General features: G+C 39.0%; 1 protein-coding gene across 5 annotated transcripts in view; it reads left to right on the top strand.

Annotated features, from left to right (window-relative positions):
• CYB5R4 (cytochrome b5 reductase 4) overlaps window positions 1-24944 on the top strand; it is an 84163-nt gene that overhangs the window by 23102 nt on the left and 36117 nt on the right. For 2 of the 5 annotated variants that reach the window (XM_027091367.1, XM_027091338.1), the window contains exons 3-7: window positions 2845-2945; window positions 7827-7908; window positions 18694-18780; window positions 21512-21541; window positions 23707-23767. In XM_027091367.1, coding sequence (XP_026947168.1) covers window positions 2845-2945; window positions 7827-7908; window positions 18694-18780; window positions 21512-21541; window positions 23707-23767 — 361 coding nt within the window. The remainder of the gene's footprint in view (window positions 1-2844; window positions 2946-7826; window positions 7909-18693; window positions 18781-21511; window positions 21542-23706; window positions 23768-24944) is intronic. The other 3 variants (XM_027091346.1, XM_027091378.1, XM_027091357.1) reach the window with 3 other exon arrangements.

The raw sequence follows: 24944 nt of genomic DNA, 5'->3' as shown, positions 1-24944 counted from the left end.
GGGTACCTAACCTGAAAAATTGTGGGAGCCCCATCTGGGAGCTAGATTAATAGATATAAAAGGTCCACTTGAGTCTTCCATTGTGCTGTGTCATCTAGAGCTGGGGGTTGAGAATAGTTTGGGTCATGCTGCAATCCAGTTCTGAGTTCAGTTATCTGAGATATGAGGTGTGATTCAGGTTCCACAGGTGGCAAAAGGCTTTTCCTCTCTAAGGGGAGTTGGAGTAGTGACTAAAAGAAGAGCGGTCTGGAATTGGAACTTTCACATATTGCTGCAGAGAATGGAAAACAGTTCCTCAAGAGGTTAAACATAGATTGCTGTGTGACCCAGGAAGTTCACTCCTTGGTATATACTCAACAGAAATACAAATATATGCCCACACAAAGCCATGTGCACAAATGTTCATAGCAGCATTATTCATAAAAGCTAAAAAGTGGAAACAACCGAAATGTCCCCGAGCTGATGGATGGATAACTAAAATGTAGCCCATCCATACATGGAATATTATTCAGCTGGAAAAAGGAATGAAGTACTGACACGTGCAACACCATGGATGAACCTTGAAAATAGTATACTAAGTGAGAGAAGGCAAACGCAAGAGACCACAAATTGTGTGATTCCATTTATGTGAAATGCCCGAAATATTTAAATCTAAAGAGACAGAAAGTACCTTTGTGGTTACCTGAGGCTGGAGAGGATGGGAAGAATGCTACCTGAAGAATGTTTCTGCATGTTGTTAAATTGTACTATATGTTATGTGGTCCACGGCCTCTGTATAGGGACTCAGATCTTTGCAATATCAATATCAAAAACTCGAAGGGAGACTTCTGCCTTTAAATAACTAATGAGTCTCTGTTTGTTTGTTCCATTTTAGTACTTTTTAAGATCTGGTAATGAGACCACTGTAACTAGTATCTCCTTTGGCCTTAGCTGCTAGGAAGTTCAGGACCACATTTAATTGCTCAATCATAGTAAAACTGTTAGCTAGGCTAGGCAACTGGTATATTTTCTTTTCTTTTACACGTTTCAGCGTGTGTTTTTAAAATTAGTACGCACAAACTTACACAAACTTAAAGTTAATATATTACTGTAAGATGCCCATAGTCTTTATCAGTAGCAGTTGAGGTTTAAATTACAACAAATAAAAATATACGTGAAAAACCAGAGGCAGCGTTTGCCAAGATGGAAGAGTTCTTTTTGTGTAAAATGGCAACATTAGTTTTCAGGTTATACCTGGAATGGTATTGATCCTTGAACTAAGCTTTTCGACGAGCAGTTTTAAACTAGACGTTGTATCTTTAAAAGCCTATTGGGAATAATTCTGATCCTAATCATTACTTCAGACATTTGTGGTCTGTGGAATTTGGAGCATTAAACAATAGCAAAAATTCCTTCTAAATTTGGTGGGGAAAGGCGAATGGGGAAGGAGAGACAGGGGAACTCTGCCAGTTTTTTTTTTTTTTTTTTCTTTTCCTGACTTTTTTGGAGGACTGCTGGAAGATTTTGTGAATTTACTTCTTTTTGTGAATTGCCTTTAAGCAATTTTATAAAGAAACCTGGACTGCTTGGTTATTTTCCAAAATTAAACTGGTGGAAAAATTACAGTACCTTTCTTGAGTCTGAAATTCAACTACTTTCCTTCCAAGATTATTATATAGGGTGAACATTTTAAATTATCTGAGGTTATTTAAATTCATGGAAGTCATTACATAAGGAATAGTCCTGGATATAAGAAAACCAGTTGTCCTCCTTGCACTCTTGAGGAGTCTTGAGGGCTGGATTTGTCTGCTCTCTAGTTTACTACAAGTGAAGGATTAAAAAGGAATTCACTTCCTTGGGTAGACTATTCATTGAGCTATTCTCCTATATTTCTTGTTCCCTATTCCTTCTTCTTAAAAAATAAAAACATAGTTAAATATATGAACAGATAAAGTAAATATTGGGGAAGATGAAAGGATTATTAAGATCTAAATAATAATCTTGGTTCCTTGGGCAACTGCAGAGAAGAATTGTGCTTGCTTTCGCAGACTGTGCCTCAGTGGCCCAGTCACCATCTCGGCCTTTGCTGAGATGATCAACATACGGGTGACAGCTCCATTCTTTTTCATCAGATTCTCCTGCCAGGGCAGCAGAGGACGATGAAGTGGTAATATGAGAGAGAGAGGTGGGGGCAGAGAGAACTGTTAAATATTATATATGGTGTTTCATTATTTCTTTGCCTTAGGAGGCAGTTCTCTATAGGTCTTTGCGCACCTGCATAGCTTGCGAGCAGACGCGCCGACTGTCATTGTTCTAGGCAGTCTTTTCAGGGATGTTTGCATAGTTAGATGGTAGAGCGAGTGTCTCCCTCTAGAGCAAAGGACAGCTTTGCTTACTGTTCAGTATAATAGAGATCATGTCTCCCTCCAGAGCAAAGGGCCAGGTGTATTTACTGCCCTTCAGAAAATGTTCGAGCTTCCTAAGCTCAAGGTTGCTCTTCCGTCATGAAGCACATTGAGTTTACAGGTGTTATCTGGCCCTCTTCACATAGTTCTGTGGGAATTGGGGTTCAGGGAACTCATGCAGATGCTGATATTCTAGTTACCTCTACTGATGTAAGTACTAAGCTCTCCTTTGTTTCTAACCTGGGAGTCTCGTGTTTTCTGTCAGGACCCATGAAACTGGCAGGCTAACTTGTTAGCTTGCAAGTATGGTGAAATCTCAGACCCCTCATATTCTTAATACTTCTAAATAATGGTTTGTTAAATGGAATGTATTTGGAAAAATTTATTGAAACATCGATTTCTAATTTGTGCAGTTTGTTAGAAGTTCATTTAGGGTGTTATTTCTCCTTATTTGATGTAGGGTTTGTTTATAATGTCAGCCCGTACATGGAGTATCACCCTGGTGGAGAAGAGGAACTTATGAGTGCAGCAGGATCAGATGGTACTGACCTTTTTGACCAGGTAAGGTGCTGAAAGTGACCATTCCCTCACAGTGGAAGAGTGCTCTTAGGTTCAGCAGTGCGACAGTGGTAGAAAGAAAGAAAATAGTGGCATAAATTTCAGACGTGTGGCTTGAATTTTGAAGTGTGGGAAGATGCTCATAAGTAATAACTGTTCATTTAATTTGAATTATTTTACTAACAGTTTAGAGTTGCTCTCAGATCTGTATCTGGGAGTTTACTCTTAAGTGTTTGCTGCTCCTCTGCTGGCAACTGTTTACTCAGTTTTGATCAATTTTGATAATGGTGATGACTGACTTATAGGAGGCGGTGACCATTAGAGGAAATAACAAGTCCCTTAGCTTCTTTGCTTATTTGGGGATTGTTACATAATCAGCCTGTCTTGCTGTACTAAGTCTGCATATTATGTAGAAAGATCATTAATGAATAGAAAACATATTTTTCCTAGAGATAGCAGAGATTCTGTAGTATGTGTCAAAAGATATTTAAATTAGTCACTTTTCCCCCTTATATTTATTAAAAACAATGATTAGCTCTTATACTGTTTAAAAATCATGTAGAATATGCTAATTACTATCAATTGGCTGAACTGCTATTTTGAAACAACTATCTTGAGAAGAATAGAAATTTGCCTTTGTCTCACAAATGCTTTATTTTGTATTTTAGCGATGATTAACCATGTTGTAGTACTGGGTTTTTACCATCTGAGATACTTGAATCAGATTGGCTTATTTTTAGAGTTGCGTTCTGAACAAATGAAATTTGATTTCTGTTCCTCTTACCTTCTCATCCGTTGTAGGATTTATTTTTTGACCAGGATACCAGAAATACAATTTGTTTTGTATTTTAATGTACTTACGTGCATCTGCTTAAATAACCGAATCTCATTTGCTGTTAATGTTTTTCCTGGGTTGGAGAAAAGTCATTTTTACCCATTGGTGATAATAGGATTCTCCTTGGGAGGTCCTCATTGCTGATTTAAATTCCCGTTGTCATTTGATATTTGTTATTGGCTAGCCGTGTAAGCCAAATAGAAAGTTTGGGAATATTTGCCGGAAAACTTGTCTGCCATACTTTTATCTGTCCTGTGTCAACTGAAAAAAAAATTCACAATGTGAGAGTTGTGAGTTAAGTTTTATTTGGGGCGAAATGAGGACTGTAGCCTGGGAGACAGCATTTCAGGTAGCTCTGAGAAACTGCTCCCAAGAGGTAGAGGGAGAGGTCGGTATTATGATTTTAGTGAAGAGGGGTGCGTGGAGTCAGGCACACATTTTGGCAGATGCTTACGGCTAGTTACGAGGAGCAGATGTCACCCTAAATGAGCTTAGTGCTTTTCTAGACATGAGAAGATGCAGGAATTTGGGCTCATAAAACCATCTCCTGAAAATATCTAACTCTCCGAAGGCCTGTTCTGCCAGTTTTTCCCAGAGTACAGAGTGCGTCATTCCTGCTCTCCACCCTGCACTCCTTTCGGGGGGTGTTGAAGGTCAGCAGCTGCAGTGGCTAGTGACTTAGTCCTTGAAGAGGCAAGATGGCAAGTACCAGTTTTTAGCTGACACCTGTAACCTCTTGATGCTGAATGTACTCTTCCACAAGATGAGTTTCCGGTAACATCTAGCCCTGTTCATATTTCTTAGTGGTGTGCGATTATATGGACCTCATTGAAATAAGCTTGTTTTGGGGGAGTCACAAGAACTGCTATATTGTTAAATTCTTTAGCAGTTTCAACAGTACTTTTGTTGACCAAAAAAAAATGCACAACCTAAAAGTTGAGAATTATGTTTTATTTGAGGCGTTACTGAGGACTGTAGTCTGGAAACAGCCTCTCAGATAGCTCTGAGAAACTGTTCCAAAGAGGTAAGGGAGAAACCAGGATATATAGGAGCTTTTGCTGGGAAAAAACATGTAGTAGAACATCGAAACATTACTACTAATCACAAAAAGCAGGCATCTCAGTTAATTATTTTAGTGCTTTTCCGTGTATGGGAAGATGCAAGAGTCTGGGCTTGTTGAAATTGTTCCTTTAATATGCACCTTAATTCTCTAGGGCCAGTATCCTCTTTTTCTCCATGCTGAATTCCTCTTAGGCCACACCACTGGGGGCCGCTGCAGTGGCTTGATGGCTTTATGGCTGCGACATCCTTTGATTACTGAAATGTCAGGCTACACCCTTTGTCCACACTTTAGTTACCAGATTGCTGCATTCCCCTTGGCTTTAATAAGACCAGAGATGTTTATTTATGACTTTTACTCACCACAGAAGTAAACAACTTGATAAAATTCTAGAAACAGTGGTGAAGTGTCTTATATCTCTAATATCTAGTATTTGAGTTGTACAAAGAATATTAAGTAATCTCTTTATCGTCAGACTTCTGTCTCTAGTTTTGATCTCACTTCTGACTTCTCGTTTCGTATTTCCAGTTGGCTGATGGGCGATTTGAAAACCTGTTGGCAATTGAACTCAGTGTGCCCTCAGATAATATCAACTCATCTTCTTCCCTTTGTTTTTTCTACTGTTTCCTGTTTCTGGAAATGGGAACTTGAAACCACTTGAGTAACCTTTACCTTCTCTCATTGTATTATTGAAGTGGTCACCTGGACCTGTGCCAGGGTCTTGGCCCAGGTCGAGATCCCTTGTCTCAGCCTGGGAGGTTCTTTTTCTGCTTGGATTCGTATAGCCAATAACAAAACCAGTGCTGAGACTGGAACAGCACAAGCTTTCTTCGGTGGCCAAAGAATGGAGAAGCAAGAACTAGTTTGCAGATCAACTTCTCAACCTGACTCAGGCTGAGACACCATATATATAGGAAGGTTGAGGTAAAATGGAGGGAATTGAGTAGAGGGTGGGAGGAATATTCGTGACTTATCCGAGAACTGGGGGTGTGTTTGGACCAGGAGCTGAGGCAACACTCCTTTTCAGTCCCTTTCTGGGCTCTTCTGGTTGTTGTCATGGCAGTTGTCAGCTGTCATGGCGCTGGTGGGTGTGTCGCTTATAGCATGCTAATGTGTTACAGTGAGTGTGTAATGAGGCTCAAGGTCCACTGGAGTTTAGGTCTTCTGCCATTTGGGGCCGAGTTAGTTCTAACCAGTTGTTTAGAAATTTCTCTAGGAGCAGCTTCCTCCTTTTGTATTTAGGCCTGAAACTCGATAAGGGCAGTTAGTTTCCGTCTGAGGGAGGGGCAGGAGTATGGTTCTGGGGCAACAGTCTTGGTAACAAATGTGCCTCAACATCTAATCACTGGCGAACTTCTATGATGCTGTCTTTAAACATTGCACCTTTTCTGTCTTCCCACTGCCTTCGGTCAAGTCGTCAATACCCTCTCTAGCCCTAATATTTTAATACTGTCCCGGTATCTTTACCTTCAGTACCAATTTAGATAACATGACAGCTAGAATAGTATTCTTAAAGACAATCGTCTTAGCATCTTGTTCTACAAGTTTCAGAGGCTCACCAATGACAGTGTAATAAATTCAAAGTCATTATTCTGGCACTTCAGGGCCTAAAAATAATGTATCAAGGTAAATATTCTCAACATGCAACTTGCTTTGGAACTGAAGTGCTTTGAGCAAATCACCAGTTCCATGATAGACAAACCCCATACCTTTGTCTCTTTGACTATCCTTCTCCTTCATCTATCTGTTAAAATTCTACCCAACCCTATAACCCCAGAGATGGTGCTTTACACATTACTGGAGACTCCATAACTATTTGGTAAATAAAATTTCAAGTTATATTAATTAGTGTGCATTTATAAGTACATATATATTTTTTACATATTTTCTATTTTAGTGTATATTTATTTACTCAGGAACGTACATAAAGATTCTGGTATCAGTATTATTTGACCTGATTATTTAGTGATTATATAGCGTGGAATAATATATTATGATTTTCCCTTACTGGTCTTTTACAATTGGACTTTTAGGTTGTTCCCAATATTTTGCTAATATAACTAGTGCTATGATGAGTATCCTGGTGCCTGCATCTTTGTGTATATGCAAATATTTTCTCAGATAAATTCCTGAATTACTGAAGGGAAGAGCTGCATATTTTAAGGCTCTTGATATATATTGAGAAGATGCCCTCCAGAAAGGTTGTTTAAATTTAATTCCCACTAGTAATTCTGGCAACAAATACTGTCAGTTGTTTTCCTTGAAGTGACAGTCTCACTTTGTTCATTTAGAAGAAAATGTCTATCAGATACCCAAGTCTGAGTAACTAGTTTATAGGTCATTCTTTTTCTTTTATGGGTAAATAGCCTTTCAAGAAAAAACACAGTTTAATAGGCAAATCAAACAGTTGCCTAAGTGTTTTTCCTCGCAGCAACCATCTTACTTAGCAGCAGAAGTGTTTTTGAGAACTTCCCATTTTGTCACACAGCATATAAAAAAGACCTGTAACCAAGGGTTGAGGTTTAAGAAAATTGTTTTTTCTACTTCATGAAGGATATTCTTAAATGAAAGCAACTCCCTCCAGCCCTGTGGGTCTGTGGTGGTGAGCAGTGTAATGATTGAGCCCACTGCCTTGATTTGTGCTGAGATGCAAACTGGTTTACCCACCATTGCTATTTCAGCATCACTGCAAATGTCAATACAAGAAAAAGGCAAATAACATCTTAGTATTATTATGAAGGTAATCAAGACCTCGTGGGTATCTGAAAGGGCGTCAGTAACCTCCAGAGGTCTGTACACAACACTTTGAGAACATTGTTCTAAAGTCCCTATATATGCTCCCATTTTGTCACTCCCTTGTTGGCTAATTGAATCTGCTTCTTAGTTTTTCAGAGCCGTGTAAGAATATTTAGTTTTCATCAGAAAAAAATTAGGGCATCTCATGGAGTTAGAGTCATGTTGCTTTTCTGCTATTTTTCTCCCACACCAGGTTCATCGTTGGGTCAACTATGAATCCATGCTGAAAGAATGCCTGGTTGGCAGGATGGCCGTTAAACCTGCTTTTCCTAAAGGTACGTGAAGCCAGGGCTAAACTGGCATTGATGTGTGATACACATGGACTGTCTTTTAGGTGGATTTCAGCAAATAGATTTAAAGAAATCACTAAATTGTTCTCATTTCACTGGCGCCCTGTTCTAGCCACTGTAAAGATTTTACTTTAGTTCTTTAGAATGAAACAATGACTTTACCTTAAAAATTTGGCATGTTTTGAGAGAACATTCATAGTGTGGAGAATAAGCATAATGGAAGTGAAAGAACTTTATTTACTTAGTTTTCATTAGTCTTTTATTCTCTTGTTACATAGAGTAGCTCGAACAGTTGGTTGGAAGTGACTTTTAGACTAGTTTCCTAAAATTTAATTTTTTGAATATGTAATTGTATTCACATGACTCAAAAATCAGAAAATATAAAAAGTTATACAGTAAAGTTTCCCCTCTCAGCTTTGTCTCCCATTTGCCTTGAACTTTTCCACTCCTTGACTCTTTACCATAAAAACTGATTTTAAAGTACTTTTAAAGAAACCAATTGCTTGGGACTTCCCTGGTGGTCCAGCAGTTAAGACTCTGTGCTCCCAATGCAGGGGGCCTGGGTTTGATCCCTGGTCAGGGAACTAGATCCCACACGCATGCCGCAACTGAGATCCCACATGCCGCAACTAAAGATCCCATACACTGGAACGAAGATCCCACGTGCTGCAACTAAGACCTGATGCAGCCAAATAAATAAATAAATGTTAAACAAACAAACAAACAAAAAAACAATTTCTTTCCCTTCCTTCCAAACTGCCACTCAACAATCGGCATGGTGTTGGAGATCATCTCTTTCCTCCTAAGCTTCTTTTGGAAGAGCGCCCTTTGAAAAGTTTAGACAGGCAATTGGAGTAGCAGGAAGTACTTTGCTTAAATCCTTTACTGTAGATGGAACTGAGTCGTTTCTTTTGAACAACTCCTGATTTTGACATCCAAATTAGGAATATATTGGCTTGTTTGAGCTGACTCTGCTACTATTTATTTAGTTCAGTGAGTTTTGTACTTCAAGGCCTTACTGTTAGAGGCCTGTGTCAGCTGTATAGAAATAGCACAGGCGTACTTAGATTTGAACCCTAGCTCCATGGCCTATTGGCTGTGCCATAAAGATGGCAGTTTCTGTCTCTGAGCCTCCAGTTTTTTCATCTGTACACATTACTCATAGGGCTAAGAATTAATGTGAGTAAATTAGCATGAATTTAACACAGGCTCAAAAAGGATTTTTTCTTTCTATTGCTATAAAACAAATAAGCAGTACACGCATACAGGCATACTTCGGAAGTATTGCAGATTCAGTTCCAGACCACTGCTATAAAGCAAATATTGCAATAAAGCAACTCACGTGAATTTTTTGGTTTCCCAGTGCACATAAAAGTTACGTTTACACTCTATTCCAGTCTGTTAAATGTGCAATAGCAGTATGTCTGAAAAAACAACATACATACCTTAATTTAAAGACACTTTGTTACTGAGAAAAGCTAACCATCATCTGAGCCTTCAGAGAGTCAGTCTTTCTGCTGGTGGAGGGTCTTGCCTTGATGCTGATGGCTGCTGACTGAGCAGGGTGGTGGCTGCTGAAATTGGGGTAGCCGTGGCAACTTCTTAAGATAAGACAGCAGTGAAGTTTGCCACGTTGATTGATTCTTCCTTTCATGACGATTCTTCTGTAGAATGCAGACCTGTTTGGTAGCATTTTACCCACAGTAGAACTTCTTTCAAAATCAGTCAGTCCTCTCAAACGCTGCTGCTGCTTTATCAGCTAAGTTTCTGTACTATTCTGAATTCTTTGTTGTCATTTCAACAATCTTAACAGCATCTGCACCAGGAGTAGATTCCATCTCAGGAACCACTTTCTTTTCTCATCCATAAGAAGCAACCCCTCATCTGTTCAAGCTTTATCATGAAATTGTAGCAAGTCAGTCACATCTTCAGGCTCCACCTCTAATTCCAGTTCTCTTCCTGTTTCTACCATGACTGCAATTATTTCCTCCACTGAAGTCTTGAACCCCTCAAAGTCATCCAGGAGGGTTAGAATCAACTTCTTCCAATCTCCTGTTAATGTTGATATTTTGACCTGTTCCCATGAATCAGGAATGTTCTTGATGGCATCTAGAATAGTGACTCTTTCCAGAAGGTTTTCAATTGACTTTGCCCAGATCCATCAGAGGAGTCACTATCTGTGGGAGCTATAGCCTTACAAAATGTATTTTTTAAATAATAAGACTTGAAAGTCTAAATGACTTTTTGATCCACAGGGCGCAGAATGGATGTTATGTCAGCAGGCGTGAAAACAACATGAATCTCATTGAACATCTCCATCAGACATCCTGGGTGACCAGGTGCATTGTCAGTGAGCAGTAATATTTTGAAAGGAATCTTTCTTTTATGAGCAGTAGTTTTCAACAGTGGGGTTAAAATATTCAGTAAACCATATTATAAACAGATGTGCTTTATTATTCCATTTATAGAGCACAGGCCGGGTAGATTTAGCATAGTTCTTAAGGGCCCTAAGATTTTCAGAATGGTTAAGTGAGCCCTGGCTTCAACTTCAAGTCAGCAGCTGCATCAGACCCTAACAAGAGAGTCAGCCTGTCCTTTGAAGCATTGAAGCCAGGCATTGACTTCTCCTCTCTAGCTATCAAGGTCCTAGATGGCATCTTCTTCCAGTAGAAGGCTGTTTCTTCTACACTGAAAATCTGTTGTTTAGTGTAGCCACCTTCATTAATTATCTTAGCTAGATCTTCTGGATAACATGCTACGGCTTCTACATCAGCTCTTGCTGCTTCCCTGTGAACTTTTATGTTATAGAGATGGCTTCTCTCCTTAAACTTCATGAACCAACCTCTGCTAGCTTCACACTTTTCTTCTGTATCTTCCTCTCCTCTCTCGACCTTCATAGAATTGAAGAGATTAGGGTCTTGCTCTGAGTTAGGCTTTGGCTGAAGGGAATGTCGTGGCTGGTTTAATCTTCTATCCAGGTCACTAAAACTTTCTCCATGTCAAAGGTAAGCCTGTTTTGCTTTCCTGGAGTAGCACTTTTGATTTCCTTCAAGAATTTTCCCTTTGCATTCACACTTTGGCCGACTGTCTGGTATAAGAGGCCTAGCTTTCAGACTGTCTTGGCTTTTGACATGCCTTCCTCACTAAGCCTAATCATTTCTAGTTTTTTATTTAAAGGGAGAGTCATGGGACTCTTCCATTCACTTGAACACTTAGAGGCCATTGTAGGGTTATATTAATGGGCCTAATTTCAGATTGTTGTGTCACAGGGAATAGGCAGGCCCAAGGAGAGGAAGAGAGATGGAGAAATGGCCAGTCGATGGAGCAGTCAGATCACACATATTTATAGATTGAACTTGCAGTCTTATGTGGGTGCAGTTTGTGGTGCCTCAAAATAATTACAATGGTAACATCAGATCACTGCTCACAGATCACCGTAACAAATACAATAATGATGAAAAGGTTTGAAATATTGCCAGAATTACCAAAACGTGCCCTAGAATCATGAAGCGAGCAAATGCGGTTGGAAAAATGGCACCAGTAGACTTGCTCAATGCCGCGTTGCCCCAAACCATCAGTTTTTAAAAACGCAGTATCCGTGAAGTGCAGTAAAGCAAAGCACAATAAAACGAGGTCTGCGTGTATACCAAAGGCAGACTAGTTTGAACTTCAGTGTCTGGCAGTTCTTCCAAACCAGTTTACTCTTGTAAACAAATCCCTTTCTTCTCTTAATTGCTCCTGAGTTCACCTGTTCACTGCCAGCGGGGGCCATGTTCTTAAGGAAAGCTTCTAACTGACTAATTTTACCTCATCCTGGACATTACTTATCTTGTTTACACAGTCCGGTACTAAAGGTGATGTGCTTCTCTGTAATTCAGTGTGGTCAGAAAGTGTGCCAGCTCCTTAGGCTTCTGTGTCATAGGAGACATGAAATTAATAAAAGGATTTTTCTGGTTTCCTTCCTTCCTCCCTGGAAATGAAAGACAGATAATCTTCAGAATGTTTCATCAGATACGGCAAACACCGTTTAAAATGAGCAGACTCCACAAGGAAGTCCCCAGATATTTAATTTAAAAAAAAGGGGGGGGGGCGGTGCTAGAAGCGGCAGTCCAGGATGATAAGCTCGTTCTGATGCCTCCATTTCCCCAAAGCACTTATCAGATTCTTGGAACGTAGAGCCACATGGGAATTTTAATGGTCACATAGGAAATGGGAGACCGGATCTTGGGTCTGTAAAGGCAGGGAGTTGGAGCTGAGATCCCTGCCTATAGCTTGACTCTTGAAGTCTATATGATCAGTGAAATGGGAAGGCTTGAAAAGAAATCTGTGCAACAACAAAGGGAGATGTCAGGATTGTCTGCCTTCACCTTGTTTATGAGGTGATGGAGGAGAGGAAAGAGAAATCTCCTTTGAGAATTTGTAACCACAGTCTTGCACACGTAAGAGTTGGGAATTCAAATATATATACCACCTATGTGGTCTTAGAAACCTCAAACCGAGAAATAAAATGGTCTCCCATTACTGGTTTCCCTGCCTGCTTGGCAGATTTATGTACACGTTTTTAATGGTGGAACAAACTTTCAAGCTAAAACCCTTAAAACGCCCACAGGGACACATCACCAGTTATTAGTGTACAGTAGAAAAATTAAACAACACTTGAGGAAGCAAGTCAGCAGAAACAAAAGCAGAATTTCACCCCTTGGACTTTATTATTTGTATACAAGTAATTATAAAAATAATTATGAATAAAAATAATTATGTTTGAAGTGATTAGGAAAATAAGAATGAATTGGTAACATGAGTAAAGCAAGAGACTGCTAAAATAATCATGTAAAATTGAAAAAAAATAGAACTCCTAGAAATGAAAAATGGAGCTGGTGAGATTAAAAAGTGCATAGCACGAATAGTTAGAGTTTAGACGTAGTAGAGGAGTTGAGTGAACTGCCAGACTGAGCAGCAGACGTTGAACAGAACGTGGTGCATAGAAACAAAATGATGGAAAAATACGCAAGAGACGCAGAGGATAGAGCAGTGAGATCTAACACTTGACATCAGATTTCCAGAAGGAAGTAGTAGTGAGAATGAGGAGGAGGCAACATCTGAATGGCTGAGACTTTTCCAGAATTGGTAAATCCCAAATCTCAGATTTAGCAAGTTCAGCAAATCCCCAATCAAGATAAATAAGAAGAAATCCACACATAGACTGTTCATGGTAAAACTGCAGAATACCAAAGACAACAGCCAGAGAGAGAGAGGTTTACTAAGAAACCAGTGATTAGTAAATTGACAGCTAATTTACCAGTGTAATTTACTAGCTGTTACTGCTAATTTACTAGAACATCAATAGGAGACAAAGAGATCAGTATCCTGGAAGTTCTGAGGGAAAACAACTGACAACCTAAAGTCATTCAGTAACAAGGATGAAATAAAGGTAGTTAAGACTAACAAAAACAAACGAACAGATTTATGAAACCAAAATCAGAAGGGCTGAGGAAACTGGGATTTCTGACTAAATCCTAATGGTGAAGAACTAAACCATAATGAATATACCTTCTCCTTCTCACCACCTGGTTCAGGGAAGTGCAAACATACTTCTTATCCAGAATGAGAAATGGACTCTGAGATACTGTGTATTCATAAATTAAAAGTTTCCTTTTTCACACTGTCTCTGGCCCTGGTATTGGTTCCTGAGGCTGCATGATCCACAGAAAAAGCACAAGTTTCATAGAAACTAACATGGCTTCAGATCTCATCTCCGCCTCAAATTACACTCATGAGCTGTTGATCTTCAGCGTCGGTTAACAGATCTGAGCGTTTTTGCTCAGCAGTGAAATGGGGTCTAAGAATGAAACATCCCAAAGTCATTGTGAGGATTAAATGATGTTTGCTAACCACCTGATGCATTAGAAGCAACAGGTGGTGGGAATAGTAGAAGGGGTTATTGCTGTGGTGGCTGCTTTTGCCCCTCTGCTCCTACAATACTGAGGCTGCTTACATTTTCTATTCCTTTGTATCCCTATAATTATCAGCATGTGTCTTACCATGGCTCTGCTTCTGGGAAAAATTAAGTATTATCATTATTATTGACAGGGCATGTGAGAACATGTTTATGAATCTCTGTTTCACTATAAAGCCTTTTTGGGTTATAAGTGTTTTGCTAAGATGAGGCCAGTAGCAGGTAGTGATGTGAGAGAACTTGCAAGGCATTAGGAAGCAAAGACAAGAACTTTACAATCAGGAAAGTTGTTGACTGCAAGTAAATGGATCGGGTGTTTGGAACAGTAGAGACTTAAGATCCAGCAAGATAACAGTCTGAACTCCAAGCTAACAGTCTGAACTCCAGAGCTAGTAGATCATATAAAAGGGACAAAGTAACTAAAGAGAAAGGTTTAATGTGTCAAGAATGTTCATGATAATTAAAGTGAATGTTGTTTTAACAGGACCTCCTATGCCTTTCACCTACAGGCAGAGATTGATCCTTGAAGTCTGCTGGCGTGAGACTTAAGGATAGAAACTATTAGATGGGGTGACCGTGTAATTGTCCAAACTGGGGCAGATTGGAGAATGAATGGAGCCTCTATTAGTAGTTATACTGAGACAACAGGGGGCAGGCAGTAAACTGTAACTGTAGCAAACTAGAGACTATGTCCACTCCACAACTACAGCTTCTAGATGAAATGGGAACACAGGTGTAAACAGAGATGAAGTGGGAATAGAGGATGAAAACAGATTAAGTAGGAATAGAGGATGAAAACAGAGACGAAGTGGAAACAGTAGGTGGAGACTTGCTGACATGAGGATTTATAGGGGTTTGGCGGGGGGATGGATATACTCAAGAGAAATGTTATATATGGGCTTCTTTCGATACGAGATCCTTGACACCATCTTTTAGGTGGGGTGACCTGCCAGACCCCAGTGCAGGGAGGAGCCAGAAGTAGCATTTTGTAGGCATCCCCACAGCTGAGCAGTCCCGGGAGGACAGTTTTCCATTTATCTACTGGCTTCTGGGGTAGGAGTGATATCTGGGAAGAACACAGAAGAGCTAACAGTGTCAGAATATAAAACACATAATACTAGTGGGTCCTTATCAAGAGAAGAATCAGTGGGTTTTTATAATCCTTTGTTTAAAAAGTATTGTGGTTTGTATTGTGCTTTAGAAAGATATCAATAATGAATAAAGGGAGAAACTTTGCTTGAAAAGGTGAGCTTCAGTTACTGATTATTTATGTGGAACACTTCATTCTCTGGCAAAGATGGCAAGTGTTCTTTTTGCCCTTTTTTGAGTCCTTTGCTGTCATTATTATAGCCACTGGCCACATGTGGCTGCTGTTGAGTATGGAAATGCTCTCCAAATTGAGATGTGCTACAAGCGTAAAATACCGCATTTCAAGACTTAGGATGAAAAAAAGAATGTAAAATATCTAACAACTTTACATTGATTACATGTTGAAATGACAAGATTCTGGATATGTTGCATTAAGAGAAAATATATTATTAAAATTAATTTGACCTGTTTCTTTGTACATAGTTAATATGGTTATTAGAAAATTTTAAATTATATTTGTGGCTTGCATTATATTTCTTCTGGACAGCACTGTACCAGATCATAAATGCACTCTTAAAATTTTAATATATTAAATTTTTTAAATAGTCACATTTTCTTTATATATATATTTTTTATTGAAATATAGTTGATTTACAATATTGTGTTAATTTCTGCTATACAGAAAAGTGATTTAGTTATGTATATACACACACACACATTCTTTTTTTTAATATTCTTTTCCATTATGATTTATCATAGGATATTGAATATAGTTCTCTGTGCTGTACAGTAGGAGCTTGTTGTTTATCCAGTTCTCTATATAAAAGCTTCCATCTGCTAAACCCAACCTCCCACTCCATCCCTCCCCCACCCCCTCCCCTTTGGCAACCACCAGTCCGTTCTCTATGAGTCTTTTTCTGTTTCATAGATAGGTTCATTTGCATCATATTTTAGATTCCACATATAAGTGATATCATATGGTATTTGTCTTTCTTGTTCTGGCTTACTTAGTAGGGTAATCTCTAGGTCCGTCCATGTTGCTGCAAATGGCATTATTTCATTCATTTTTATGGCTGAGTAATATTCCATTGTATATACACCACATCTTCTTTATCCACTCATCTCTCGATGGATATTTAGCTTGTTTCCATGTCTTGGCTATTGTGAATAGTGTGCTGTGAACATAGGGGTGCATGTATCTTTTTGAAGTAGAGTTTTTTCCACATATATGCCCAGGAGTGGGATTGCTGGATCATATGGTAGCTCTACTGTTAGTTTTCTGAGGAACCTCCATACTGTTTTCCATAGTGGCTGCACCAGTTTACATTCCTATCCACAGTGTAGGAGGGTTCCCTTTTCTCCACATTGTCTCCTCTCCAGCATTCGTTATTTGTAGAGTTTTTAATGATGGCCATTCTGTAAAATAGTCACATTTTCTAATGGCATAGCCCAGTGTCAGGAATGTTTCTTCTTAATTTCTCATTGTTTTATCATGGTTTCTAATACTTTATGTTTTTAGTTTTCACAAGCGCTTGCTGACTATAAAGCACTTAGAACCATAGATCAGTAGAATACTTTTGAGGTGGAAGAGGGATTTAGAGCTGTTCTAACACCGTCAGTTTAAAAGGGAAGCTCCTGAGGCTTGTAGGTATATGTACTTTCCTTAAAGGCTACAGTTATTTAATAGGAGAAGCCCACCATTGAGAGAAATCCTGGGTGCTTCCTTTTGTGAGGCAGAAAATCACCTCATTAAAGTTATCCTCTTTCAACTAATTTATTTCTCTTTGGTATATGCCAGTGGTTCAACCTGGATTGAGTTTGCTCCCCAGTGGACACTTGGCAATGTCTGGAGATGATTTGGTTGTCACGGCTGAACTAGATGCTACTGGCATTCCCGTGGGTAGAGGAGAGGTCAGGGGTGCTGCTAAATCCCGTACAAGGCACAGGATACACTCCCACGACGAAGAATCGTCCGGCCCCAAGTGTTCCTAGTGCTGACATGGAGAAACCCTCATATATGAATTAGTTTTGTATTCTTAAAAATGATGGTATTAGTGGCATCATTAATTGGGTGGGCTGGCTGCCAGCTGGGAGGTCAGCTTCTGTATAGTCAGTCCAAGTTCCCTTTTCTAGGAGCTACCGTTTCCTCATTGATAAAATGGGGACAGTTCAGGGCTCAAGTGGGTGGACAGAGCACAAGCTCAGAGGCTCAGTACGGGGGAAGCAAGACAGTTACTAGTGGAGAGAAAGGGGTGGGTGTCATGATGAAGTGGACTTTACTGGCTGAGCAGATTTGCTTTCTCAGCCAGGCTACCTTCATTTGCTTTTGTGCTATAGGTCCCACTGTCTGAGTGATTCCTGCCAGAAAGATATAAGGGACAGGTAATTAAAAATGGGGGGTGAGAAGTCCCCCGTCAGGGGGCAGATGCAGGCCTGAGCAGGAAGTGGGTCTTGCTGTATGATTGTGACTGGCCAGTGTTTGGTTTAGGTTAGTATTTGTTTTGTTTTCAGAGAGAAATGATTGTTTTTAACGTGCTTTTTAAAAAATATTTATTTATTTGGCCGTGTTGGGTCTTAGTTGCAGCACGTGGGCTCTTTAGTTGTGGCATGTGGGATTGAACCCAGGCCCCCTGCACTGGGAGTGTGGAATCTTAGCCACTGGACCACCAGGGAAGTCCTGAAAAATGATTTTTGAACATGTGTATATTTGTGTATAGGTAATACCAAATAAGAAAGGAGTGGTTAATCCCTCTGAGGATAGGACAAGAGTAGAAAATAACTAATAAGTTGGAGAATTGAATAAAAAATGACAAGTATAGCCTTGAAAGCAGAAAATACAAACTTCTAAAAATGCAGTATTTGCTGTGATTAGTTAAATGAATCGTGGAGAGAAAAACTGACCAGGAATAAGTAACTATATAGTCTGGTACTTTTAGAACTTTTTAATCCTGGAATTTTTCAGAGTATGTGTTTGAACTATTGAACCTTTATTTTAATTCTGCTAGTAGACTACTTCTAGGATAAGGAATAAACTTCTGGGCCTTGAAGTTTGAGAGATGTACAAAATTTGAAGATGATTCAGAGGATATTTACAAAGATAAATTAAGGAGAGTAAAAGAGAAGGATAGTTTAGAAATACATAAATTATTAAATTTTATAGAATTTGAGAAATGAGTTTATGACTTCGGAAACAAAACCAAGAATTAGGCCTCAGTTGTGTTATGAAGAGTTAGTTCTCTTTAGAGATGAGGAAGAATTTCTAGAGAAAAATGGTTATTAAACACATTGTAGAGAACCAGGGAGTCTTCTGGCCAGGCAAAGCAGTAAAGGCAACATGGAATGGTACGCTTTGGATTTTGTGACTAAGATCCCTGGTAATAAGACAGAGCTCCTATCTGATGGTTACGTGACATCAGCCTTTTGGAGTGAGAAAGGAAGGTGGGGTATGTAGCTACGGATAAATATGACATTCAGATGTAAAAGTGCGGCGTTTGTCTTCCTAGAATGTTTTTTGTTCAGGGCCTCCTGAAAAATGCTTACATATTTTCAAAATGTAGCTAAAATATTATTTCCTCAATGAAGTCCTTTCAAATTTCAAGTAGCAGTGCCCTCCCTCATCCCTGTGCTTCCACGCCACCTTCTGTATTTCTCTTTTAAAACATTTATCACATCATATTGAAAAGACCATATTGAAGTTTCCAATTTAGTTTATTTAATTTTTTCAGTAATACATTCACGATTCCAGAATGAGAAGTGCCATGGTCATAGCTTAGTCTCCCACCTACCCTTTTCCCTCCTGTGCACGGATGCAGGTAACCGTGTTATTGTGTATCCTTCCAAATCATCTTTACGCATGTATAAGCAAACTGAATATACAGTCGTATTTTCCTAACTTTTTATCCAAAGGGTTTCATATTGTGTCACTATCCCTATTAAGATGATGGTCACAGGTATTTGTTAAATGAATCAGTATACTAGTAAGACAGGGTTTGTTTGTTTGCTTGTTTTTTAACTTTCCCCATCCCAGGGGATCCTTCTGTGGCTCCACTTAGAAGAGGTAAACTAGATTGGGGTCACAATTAAAAATTGTCGCCAGCCCTCTTACCAAAGGAGAGTTGAGTGCTGATAGGTCACAGCTCCAGCCTTTCTAAAGGACTCAGACCTTTCCAGAAAGCAGAGGTTCTGATCAGAGTAATGCAGTCTAACCAATATTATAAGAAGATGCAAATTTTCTTGGCCATGGAGCCAACCAAATGATGGAATTAGGTATCAAGACAGAATGTTAGATTTCTTGTTAGAGAGGAAAGTATCTCATGTGCCTAGAGTAACTCTGATGCAAATGTGCTTAGCAGTAAAAACAAATAGCCTCTCGTATTTCTGTGACTCAGTTTTCAAAAAGAGTTGCAAAAGTACACTAGTGGAGGTTTTTTTTTTTTTGTGGTACGTGGGCCTCTCGCTGTTGTGGCCTCTCCCGTTGCGGAGCACAGGCTCTGGACGCGCAGGCTCAGCGGCCATGGCTCACGGGCGCAGCCGCTCCACGGCATGTGGGATCTTCCCGGACCAGGGCACGAACCCGTGTCCCCTGCATCGGCAGGCGGACTCTGAACCACTGCGCTACCAGGGAAGCCCACTGCTGGTGGTATTTTTTTTTTTAAGATTTATTTTATTTATTTATTTATTTATTTTTGCGGTACGCGGGCCTCTCACTGTTGTGGCCTCTCCCGTTGCGGAGCACAGGCTCCGGACGCGCAGGCTCAGCGGCCATGGCTCACGGGCCCAGCGGCTCCGCGGCACGTGGGATCCTCCCGGACCGGGGCAGGAACCCATGTCCCCTGCATCGGCAGGCGGACTCCCAACCACTGTGCCACCAGGGAAGCCCACTAGTGGAGTTTTAAAGATATTTTAGATCATTTAGCTAGATGTTCTCTTCCTATGGATACTTCTTTTATTAAAGAAAAAAAAGACTCAGAAAAAAATGAATAACTTAGCAGGATCCATAAAGTTCTGACAGGTTCAAATCAATTCACATCAGACAGGAAGTAATCATATGAGATGACATATTTTTTCCCTAGAAACAAATTCCCTGGGGACAAGTTTTCAAAATCTGAGCCTCTTAGATAAAAGCAAGTTGTTTTACATGATAAATGAGATTCATCAAACTGCCAACTATGTTGTACACTGAAACTGGGTTTAATTTACTTATGTTACTGTGAGTTTGCTATTTGTTCTAAGATATTGATAAAACAAATGATCACAACTGCAGTAGCAAAAACAGATGAAATTGTATGAAAGTAAGTCAGCAAGCAGGGACATCAGTGATCCCTTGCAAACTAATGACTAGATTTTCATCTGGCAGTTGAAAAACAAAGCTCATTTTGAGGCATAATTTAAATGGTTTTCAGGTCCTGTGTCTTTTCAGAAAGTATTATCTCTCACAATGGCATGTTAAGAAAAATGGCGCTTAGTTTCAGGGGAGATGAAGTTTAATCTTGGCTTTGCTGCTAAAGAGCTGTGGGGTTCATTCAAGTCCTGACCTCTGATTTTCAGCCTTTAATGAGGGGAGCGGATGATAAATTTGGTGTATGTTGTTAAGATCCCTTTCAGCTATGAACTTATTTCAGTAAAAAGGGGAAAATAAAAAGAATGGTTATCTGACCTCCTTAATCATGGGTATTTTATGGCATGTGAGTGAAGTGGTAGTAATTATGGGATCTCTGGCTGATTGAAAATCAGAACATAAAAAAATTTGAAAGCTTTGATATACGTACTTTGGTTTCTTTTTCTACAAAACAAGATGATGTCACCTTAACAAGTAATGTCTATCAATTTAGTTTACTACTTGAATATTTTGTGTTAGCTTGGCATTCTTTTTTTTTTAAAACTCTGGCAACTTGCTGAGGGTTTTATTTTGACATATGGTTATAAAACTTGTGGTGATCAAAATATAATATAGATTTGTGAGCTGGCTGCCATCCTGAAAGGAAACACCCATTAAATTTTTTTCTGGCTTGCACCTCTAATGATTGATTGCACTGATATACAAGTGAAAGTCTTAACATATTTTCAGCATTTTGGCCATTTAAATTTGGAGTAATAATAATCATTTTAACTGCTCACCTAGATAGGAAAGATAATAAGGTGTCTTTCTTTGGGTTAATATGTATGTTTCATATATAAAGTGTAATCTAATAAACTTTGAATAGTTTTGACTAATTTAGAATATGATGACCAGGACAAAACTTGGGTCTTTATGTGCTTTCTAAAGAAATTAATCAAGGTATTAGAGCAAAAATGTCCAAAGAAGGAGGAAAAAGCCCAGTGAAATTGGAGACAAACGCCTGCAGAAATGGCCTGCTGTCTTCAGAGATGAAATTTCTTACTTAAAGCATAGGCCATCTGTTTATCAGCCTTATTTCTCTCCTCAGGCCTCGGAAGAAAGCCCTTCAAGAAGAGGGCTGTTACCTTTAACTCAATAATATTAACCGATCTTCTCTCTGATGTTACAATATTCTTACCTAACTTTTTTTCTAAACCACTGTACAGACTATCATGAGGAAAAGAGACTCTTAAACGGTAAGCCATATACATTTATAGTAAAAAATGAATCATATTCACATGACTGTGTACAGTAGTGCCTCACAGAATTATTTGGGGTATTTAGATATTTTTTATACAAAGGATGTGTTTACTTGCCTAAGCTTAGAGGATTTGGCAGAGAACTTTGTAGATCCCTTATTGCAGCCCTCCTTTTTTTTTTATCTTTATATATTGATGTTTTTATTTTATAGGATAGATTTTTTTCAGGAGTGTAATTACTGTTTACATTCTTTTATATATATATCTTTATCAGAGTATAATTGCTTTACAATGTTGTTAGTTTCCGCTGTACAACAAAGTGAATCAGCCATATGCATACATATATCTCCCCATATGCCCTCCCTCTTGAGCCTCCCTCCCACCCTCCCTTTCCCACCTCTCTAGGGGGTCACAAAGCATCGAACAGCCCTGACTCTTACCATAATCCCTTCTATAACATCCCTGAACATGTGTTCATCTGCCCTCAGCTTGAGTACTCATGGTGACTAGGAGTTCCACCCTCAGAGGCCAGGACGTGTCCCTCCCTCAGGCACGGGGTGCTCTTCCAGTGTCTACACAGATGCTGAGCAGCCAGCCTATTAGTCTCCCCTCCTCTGGGCTCGGCAGTTCTGGCTTCCTCAGCCGTTCAGTATGACTTGGAATTATGACTGGCACTGCCACTAACCCCCCAAAAATGTTTGGTATGACACTTATGAATTGCATGGGGTTACTCTGACTGAACCGTATTACTAATGTATGTTTAAAAATTGGGTTTTTTTCCTCCCTGTTTGCACAAGAAAGTTATAGAAATTCAGCTAATAAGCTGGATTGCCAGATGAATTACCTTTTCTTTTTTAACTAGAAAAGATTGTCTTATTGTAGACTACTTTATGCAATTTGTGATGTAACACCTGAAGTTGTTTGTCTGACAGTATCACTGATAGTATCTTTGGAGCTCTTGCGTGTTCTCAGAGTTTTCAAAAACAGTGAGAAAACCAGAGCCTTGAAAATGTGATGTTGAGGACTTCCCTGGTGGCTCAGTGGTTAAGAATCCGCCTGCCAATGCAGGGGACACTGGTTCGAGCCCTGGTCCGGGAAGATCCCACATGCCACGGAGCAACTAAGCCCGTGAGCCACAACTACTGAGCCTGTGCTCTAGAGCTCATGAGCCACAGCTACTGAAGCCTGTGTGCCTAGAGCCCGTGCTCCGCAACAAGAGAAGCCACCCCAATGAGAAGCCCGTGCACCACAACGACGAAGAGTAACCCCAGCTCGCCACAGCTAGAGAAAGCCCGCGTGTAGCAATGAAGACCCAATGCAGCCAAAAATAAATTAAAAATTAAATCTTTAAAAAAATAAAAATAAAATTTGATGCTGGGGCACATCCACAAGAATGTCTAAAATGAAAAAAGACAGAATACCACGTGTCAGCAAGGTGGTGGAGCAACAGGGCTCCCATACACTTCTGGTAGAAAGTGTAAATTGGTATGACCACTTTGGAAAACTGTTTAGCAGTATTTACTAAAGCTAAACATATACATGTCCTATATACCTACCAGAAATGTAGATGGATGTTCTTTATGAATGTATATGTACATGTACAAGAACATTTATAACAGCACTATACGTAACAGCTAAAAACTGCCCAAATGTCCATCAACAGGAGAATGAATAGATTCCGGTATATGGTATGTTCATACAGTGTAGTAATACTCAGTAATAAAAAGGAACAAACTACTGATGTATTCAGCATCCTGGATACAATCTCAGAAAACTACAGACCTGATTTATTGTTTACTATTAATCATGCTGATTTGACATTAACTGAAATGTCTATAGAGCTGGACCAAAAAAGCCAGACCAAAAGAGAACATATTTTATGATTCCATTTTTTATAAAGGCCAAATGCAGGCAAAAACTAATCATGATGTTAAAAGAATAGTGGTTACCCTTGGGGGAGGGGTGCTGAATGGAAGGGGGCACAGGTAGGTGCTGGCTACAAGAGTTTGTTTTACTTATGAAAATCCATTGAGTAGTACATTTATGACTTGTGTCCTTTTATAATATTTCAATAAGAAGTTTACTGAAAAGATGGGGGAAAAAAAAAAGAAAAATTATACATGGATGAACTGTAGCTATTTTGTTTGTTTTTCTTTGTGAAGGCATGCTTCCCAAGAGCCAAGTGACAGATCCACTTGCCAAAGAAGGGCCTAGTTCTCCAAGGTATGCATCCTTGTTTTACTTTTTTAAAGCGTAATCAGTTCTACACCAAAATATACACGTTAAAAAAATGGCTCTAAGTTTGATTTATTGCTTATTTTATTAATTATGCTTCTTTGACACAACAACTGTAGTGCCTCATTTATCAGGCATTGTTGGAGAATGAGCTGTTCCGTAAATATGAATTTTTAACATAACTGAAGTTTAACCCATTTTAAACACCACAACTTTAAAAAAGAACTATTTTTTGTGATTATAAAATATACATTCATGGTAGAAAACTTGGAAAATAGAAATACAAAAGGAAGTGATAAAATCAGTTGTAATCCCACCAACCCTGGATATAGACGCTTAATATTTGGTTTATTCCACACAGTTTATTCATGTGATACCTATTTCCATACTATTCTATTTTGATAATACAGTATTACAGTATATTCTATGATCAATTTCCTATGTCATGAAAGATTCTTCAAAAGCATTTTTTGTCTGTATTCTATCATGTGATGGAAATTGATCATAGAAATCCATAATTTATTCAACTATTCTATTTTTTGTGTGTCTAGTTTGCTTTATCAGTTTTTAATGGAAATCCTTCAGAATGTATTGTACCCTGTCTTAGTAAATTAAGCAATCCATGTATATTTTTGTTAATGATATTTCAGATGCCCTTAGTGTTATGTGTGTTACTTGTAGTCTTTCTCTTACCCCCTTTCCCCCCTATCATGAGTCTATAACAGCAGCTTCTGGCTCTACTTGCTATACCTGTTAAATTATTTCATATTCAATTTTAAGTTAAGGGCCTGAGGATACCTCCTAGCATTCACATTGGGGGCCTGTATACAGGTAGTAAGTACAAAAACAGAATCAATTTGATCAATAGCTATTACAAAACCGAAGACTTAGTTTTTCCTTAAGTTTTTACTGTTGACCATTAAGCATCCTTGGTGAGTTAATTTCTTGAGGAGTAATAACATATTTGTGACAGGGAGGAGTGAAGGTAATAAGCATGTAGATTTTGTCATGCTCCTTCAGAAAACATGTTGTGCTACTGCTCTGATAAAAGGAATTTTAGATGTGTAACCTTTATAAAAAGTGCCTTCTCAAGGATCTTGTTTGTTTTTATCCAAGTTAGAATACATGGATGTGTAAGTATTTTAAATTGAGAAATAATTGCTTT

Source organism: Aethalodelphis obliquidens, unplaced genomic scaffold (assembly GCF_003676395.1).
Source record: "Aethalodelphis obliquidens isolate GAN/ISIS:26980383/991018 unplaced genomic scaffold, ASM367639v1 scaffold3, whole genome shotgun sequence".
In the NCBI taxonomy this organism is placed as follows: Eukaryota; Metazoa; Chordata; class Mammalia; order Artiodactyla; family Delphinidae; genus Aethalodelphis; species Aethalodelphis obliquidens.
Note: the sequence above shows the minus strand (reverse complement) of the source record. Positions and strands in the feature narration are given on the sequence as shown.